Below are 6071 nucleotides of genomic sequence, written 5' to 3'. Positions count from 1 at the left end.
CTCCTTCTCTCTCTGTTAAAACAGAGAGGTTAACTTTAATTAATCTTTTTAAACATAATTAAATCCTAATTATGATTAACATTTAAAAAAATATGTTTTTTTAAGAGGTGTTCATACACACGAGAGTAAAATAGAAGGAAAATTCGGAATTGAGAGACGAAGAGGGTCCCACGCACACGGGAGAGCATTCAATGCATCAACATGCTGCCCCCTACTGCATTTCAGCAAAAAATTGGCAGGAATTTGATCGCATACCTGCAGAAAAACCCGCAAAAATGTACAAAAAATACATTTTTAACCCTAAAAATGCTCAAAAATTTTCTAAAAATTTAGAAAACAATTCTTAAAAATTCTAGAAATTTAGGGAATCCATTCTACCAAAAATATCCACAACAAAATATGTGGTATTTTTGTAAAATTTTCCATTAATGCTTATTTTAAACCATAAAAAATAGAAAAAAATAGCATTAAACTTACGAAATTCCCCCGCAACATCAATTCATCCATTGAATAGTAGTAACACGAATTCCAATCGCCATATCGATGATCCACGTGTAAATCATCAACACAAATCAACAAAATAATATTTTTATTAGTAAATATTAAAATTTACTTCAAAAAAATTCCAAAAAATGTAATAAGAAAGAAAAATCAACAACAATAGAGATTGCTCTGATACCACTGTTAAAATCCTAAGATCTCTCTAGATAATTGTTATGCATAAACATGCATAAATCAGGCATAAACTCATCCACCCAACCACCCCTAAGCCCAAGGGATGCACACATGAATTATAATGAAGTACATCATACCTTTACCTTGATGTCCCATACCATCAAGAGGTATAACTCCAATCTAATAGCATGTAGCTATAGTGTGAAATGGTAGGTGAGTAGTTATGATCATCTACACAAGAGAACATAACATAACCTAGCCTCAAGATAAACATCAAGAGACCATAGCCTAAGCCTCCCTTGAGTGTGCCCCATGCCCCTGTTATATAGGAGGGCCTTCAAGTGACTCTTGACTCTCCATCTCCCATGTGTAACCCTTGGATGCCTGATCCTAACCTTTACCCTTAAGGTTAGTCCTAACCCATGCTCCACTAAAGCTTGTTCCCATGCTCCCGTGCTCACAAGCCTAATGTGGGTTAGCCTCCTAGTATATGCACATAATGTGCATATAACATCTATGAACCATGGTCTTCAAATAATTCTTAAGAAATATTAGTAACAACAAGCCTTATATTGTACATAGGTGGAGAGGAGCAATGATCAGCTTGCATGCCTCACACCAATGTTTTAGAGTGCCAAGAAAATCTCTTACATTGTTGGCAAACACATTGGAACAAGTCCAAGTCTTGAAAAGTTCATTGAAACGGTGAATATGCAGACTCCTAGCCCCACACAATCATAAGGATAGTGAAGAGTACCATTGCAGGTACACACCCATGCAAAAGGCATCCACTCAAGAGTCTATAGCACAGAAGAGATGACAATTCATAGTGATTGCAGGTACACACCCATGCAAAAGGCATCCACTCAAGAGTCTATAGCACAGAAAAGATGGCACTTAATAGTGATTGATGTGTAGGATCATGCTAGTTATAGGCTTGAGTACAATGTGCATGTCAGAGAGATAGAAAGTATTGGGTGGCCGAGAGTCTACATCACACAAGAGATAACCATTAATAGTGATTAATGTGGAGGATGATGCCAACTATATGCATGTGAGATGGAAAGAATGTTAGGTGGCTAAGGAAAATCCATTTCTTAGATGAAGATGTAAACGTAACTAATGAACCTAAGGAAAATACAGTAATGGAAGTGCTTATACATAAGACATTATGAGCTATTCAGAGAAATAGCCCGTTATGAACCCAAGGAGAATAGAGTAATGGAAGTGCTTATACATAAGACATTATGAGCTATTCAAAGAAATAGCCCATAAGGAATATCATAACAAGTTGCAAAAGGTGCATACCTCTAGAATTTCATAAGAAGACGCACTAGAAGATGCACCCCCACCATAGCAAGTAGAGACCATGAGGCCCCGCTGAACCACCTCGAAAATCTTTGCATCTGCTCTTCAGCAAATACATGACTAAAAGCACATGTTTGCATATAGAGACTAAAAGCATATATGGGAGATGGGCTATTAATAGAAATAAAAAACAACAAAATAGCTTGAAATTAATTATATGTAAAAGTATCAATAAAACAATTAATAATCATAATACTTTGAATACATGCTCAAAAACATATTAATCTGTGCTAGTTCAGAGAAAAGAAAACCGGTTCCACTGTGTACTAGAAGGGACCCTTGAGGCTTCCGCGCGCGGTATCCAGCGGCAGGCTCTGTGCAGGCTGGCGTTTTGCCTGCTGCAAGTATTCACTTGTGCTTTGAGTATCTCTTTTTTGGTGTAAAATTCAATAGTAAGAACTGTGGTCGCCCGAGGGTTGCCGTTCATTTTCGATGGGTTGAATAGGAAAGGGCAGATTACCGTCGGGGCTCGGCCATGGGGATGCAGACTCCGTTGGTTGGATCGGCACACCTCCAATGCATAATCTCATCAGCCAATGCCCTGGATTGTCACCAGGCCGTACATCATATTGGCCATGATATTGAAATTGTTTTATCCACGCGTCATGTTCAGATTGCAATAGGGTCGTGTTGATGCCAGCCAACGTCAGAGTGTGCCTTCACCTCATCCCTGCCATGGCATAACATCATATGCTCATGGGTCGAGAATGCCTCTCCATAAGCATCATCTTATCCTTCAGTCAAACCTCTCAGTGTAAAGTAAGTGGGTGCCATGTTTTTGCACAAAAGGGTGAATAAAGATCTTGCAAGTGGACCATGTGTTACAGACGAACGCAACTCGGTTAAAGAAAACAGAAGGCGATTCTTCTGCAAGAATGCACAAAGCAGTGCGACGAGAGAAGAACTATAGCAGCAACAACATTGGCATCTCGGAGAGGCTTAGCTTAGACAAGGTACTCTCTTCTCTGGAAGATGGGACCCAGCCTTCGGTTGAGAATATTGCACAAATCTTGCTCAAGTGCACGAAAGAGAAAAACCTAGCCTACGCTGTGCGCTTGCATGCCTACATTCGCAAAAATGGGCTGGAAGCTCATAGATCACTTGGGAACTACCTAGTTGCGATGTTGGTGGAAGTTGGAAGCATGCATGATGCTCAGGAGATTTTTGACACGTTGGTGCATCGGAATGAGTATTCATGGAATTCTCTCGTCAATGGCTACATCAAATGTGGGGAGTCACGGCATGCGCTCATCCTGCACCAGAAAATGCAAGAGGATTCTGTACATCCTAGTGGGTCTACTTTTGTTGCCTTATTGAAGGCTTGTGCCAAGCTGAAAGATGTGGAGAAAGGCCGTGAAATACATGCTGAGATTGACAGAAAGAGGCTGCTGGAAAGAGATCTTTACGTTGGCAGCGCCTTGGTCGATATGTATGCCAAATTTGGCTTGCTTTCAAAAGCACAAGAAGTGTTTGACAGGCTTTTAGTTCGGAACGTGGTATCGTGGACGGCACTGATTAGAGGATATGCACAACATGAGCGTGCTGAGGAAGCACTGGACTGTTTTGAACAGATGCAGCTTAATGGTGTCTCTCCAAATTCTGTCACGTTTGCTTGCAGCTTGAAAGCTTGTGGCAGCACTGGAGCCATAGAAAAGGGTCGAGAAATACATATAGAGATTGCCATGAAAGGGTTGTTGAAAAAAGATCTTGTTCTTTGCAGCGCATTGGTTGATATGTATGCCAAATGTGGCTTGCTTGCAGAAGCTCGGAAAGAGTTTGACAAGCTTCTTGTTCGGGACGTAGTAGCATGGAATGCACTGATTGCAGGATATGCAAAGAATGAGCATGGTAAGGAAGCACTGGACTGTTTTGAACAGATGCAACGTGACGGGTTCTATCCAGACGCTGTCACATTGGCTAGCAGCTTGAAAGCCTGTGGCAGCATTGGAGCCATAGAAAAAGGCCAAGAAATACACAGAGAGATTGCCATAAAAGGTTTGTTGAAAAGAGACCTTGTTCTCTGTAGTGCATTGGTGGATATGTATGCCAAATGTGGTTTGCTTGCAGAAGCACAGGAAGAATTTGACAAGCTTCTTGTTCGAGATGTAGTCTCTTGGAATGCACTGATTGGAGGATATGCCAAAAACGAGCATGGTAAGGAAGCACTGAACTGTTTTGATCAAATGCAACTTGAGGGCGTCTCTCCCAATGCTGTTACATTTGCTTGCTGCTTGAAAGCTTGTGCTAGCATAGGAGCCAAAGGTAAGGGCCAAGAAATACATTCAGAGATTGAAAAACAAGGGTTGTTGGAAATAGAACTTGTTGGCAATGCGTTGGTTGATATGTATGCCAAATGTGGTGAGCTTGCAAAAGCACAAGAGGTGTTTGATAAGCTTCCACCTAGAAACGTGGTCTCATGGACTGCATTGATGACAGGATACTCCCAGCTAGGAGAAAACGAAAACGTTTTCCGTATTTTTGATAGAATGAGAGGAGAAGGACAAAAGCCAGATCTGGTCACATTCGTGAGTGTTCTCAATGCATGTAGTCAGGCAGGTCTGGTGGAAAAGGGTGAGTTGTACTTTGAGTCCATGAGCAAAGACTATGACATCACTCCAACTCTTGAGCATTACAGTTGCATGGTTGATCTTCTCAGCCGTGCAGGCCATGTAGACAGGGCAGTAACAATGATTAAAAAAATGCCATTTGATCCTAATCTTGTGGTGTGGCATACTGTGTTGAGTGCTTGTCGAAAGTGGGGGAACGTGGAGGTTGGAAGACTGGCTTTTGAACATATACTGTGCTTGGATGAAAAGGATGCTGCAGCTTATGTTTGTATGTCTAACATCTATGTAGATGCTGACATGCAGGAGGATGCAAACAAAGTGGAGGCAATGAGATTGAAAAACCAAGCATGGAAGATGCCATGATGTTGCTGCTGGACCAATGCTGGTGAAAATGCACATCCGTTTTTGGTTCTTACATTCCGGAAGACTCAAAGAGCTTTTCCTTGTAATGCAGAAGGAAGGCTACACCCAAGGTTTGCATTGAGTAAAAAGATCTTTTATATGGGAATAGTGACAATCCACGGAATTTGGAGTGGAGATTGGGTTCTAGCACTAGAGAATTGCTTATTTCGTGATGTGGAGAACATTGATGCTTTTACACATTGATACACATAAGTTTGGATAGAATTGACTGTGACATACCTCTTCACTTCAGTTTCGATCTGGCACATTGCAGGCTTCAGTAAGGACCGGTCCTGTCACCATTTGGTCCATCTCCATTTCTAGAGCCACTTCTATGGGATTGTAACTCCATAGAGCGCCAGATTTGTACCATGTTCACATGTGGGTAGGCTAGTGTCCCATGTGAAAGGGTCAGTTATCTTGTGTCACATGGACGAGAATCAGTTTTGTGCCACCCATGTGTGACCAGTATTGTGTCATATGAACGGGAGCTTGTTTACTGCCACTTGTGTATGACTAGGATTGCGTCTTATCCATGGGACTGTCACTCCATGGTAGAACTGATATTTGTGCTGACCTTGTCTATGGGATTGTCACTCCATAGAAAGGCCCGTGCCAGGATGTGTGTTTTGCCTATGGGACTGTCACTCTATAGGAAAACCAGGATTCACATTTATGTCGTGCCAGTTTTGTGCCCGACAAGAAATACTTATACAAGTTTCATGAAAGGGAGATTTCGTCCATTACATGTGTACATGCATTTGTGTTTGTATGCATGTGTTATTTTCGTACATTTGCTTGCTATGACATGTCAGTACACTGGATGGGAACGCTCCCAGTGTACCGTGGGTGTGCTGTCTGCTAACGAGTTGTGGCGTGTGAACAAGTGGTAAATATTGTCCTTGTTAGCCTTTTCAAACATAAAATTCATAAAGTTATGTAAACCTTAATGCTTATAAGGTTGGATGTTTACACATTTAAAATTTTGTCCAGACACTTTCTAGTGTGGGTGTCCATGAGTTAACCTTTGATTAAAGTTTAATAATATTTAAAGTATCT

The 6071-nt window shown here is 41.2% G+C and overlaps 1 protein-coding gene across 1 annotated transcript; it reads left to right on the top strand.

The window, feature by feature from the left end:
* Window positions 1-2266: 2266 nt before the first annotated feature.
* Window positions 2267-5761, top strand: LOC147640707 (pentatricopeptide repeat-containing protein At1g15510, chloroplastic-like). Its single transcript, XM_086814392.1, has one exon. It carries the CDS (start codon window positions 2919-2921, stop codon window positions 4971-4973), a length of 2055 nt encoding a protein of 684 aa, XP_086670518.1. The 5' UTR covers window positions 2267-2918; the 3' UTR covers window positions 4974-5761.
* The last annotated feature ends 310 nt before the right edge of the window (window positions 5762-6071 follow it).

Source organism: Cibotium barometz, chromosome 2 (genome assembly GCF_041138505.1).
Source record: "Cibotium barometz isolate CiBa-2024 chromosome 2, ASM4113850v1, whole genome shotgun sequence".
Taxonomy (NCBI): Eukaryota; Viridiplantae; Streptophyta; class Polypodiopsida; order Cyatheales; family Cibotiaceae; genus Cibotium; species Cibotium barometz.
This window is presented reverse-complemented; position numbering and strand designations above follow the sequence as displayed.

What these genes read in the sequence shown, in the direction of transcription:
- LOC147640707 (XM_086814392.1), top strand. Translation starts at nt 2,919, where the DNA reads ATGCACAAAGCAGTGCGACGAGAGAAGAACTATAGCAGCAACAACATT.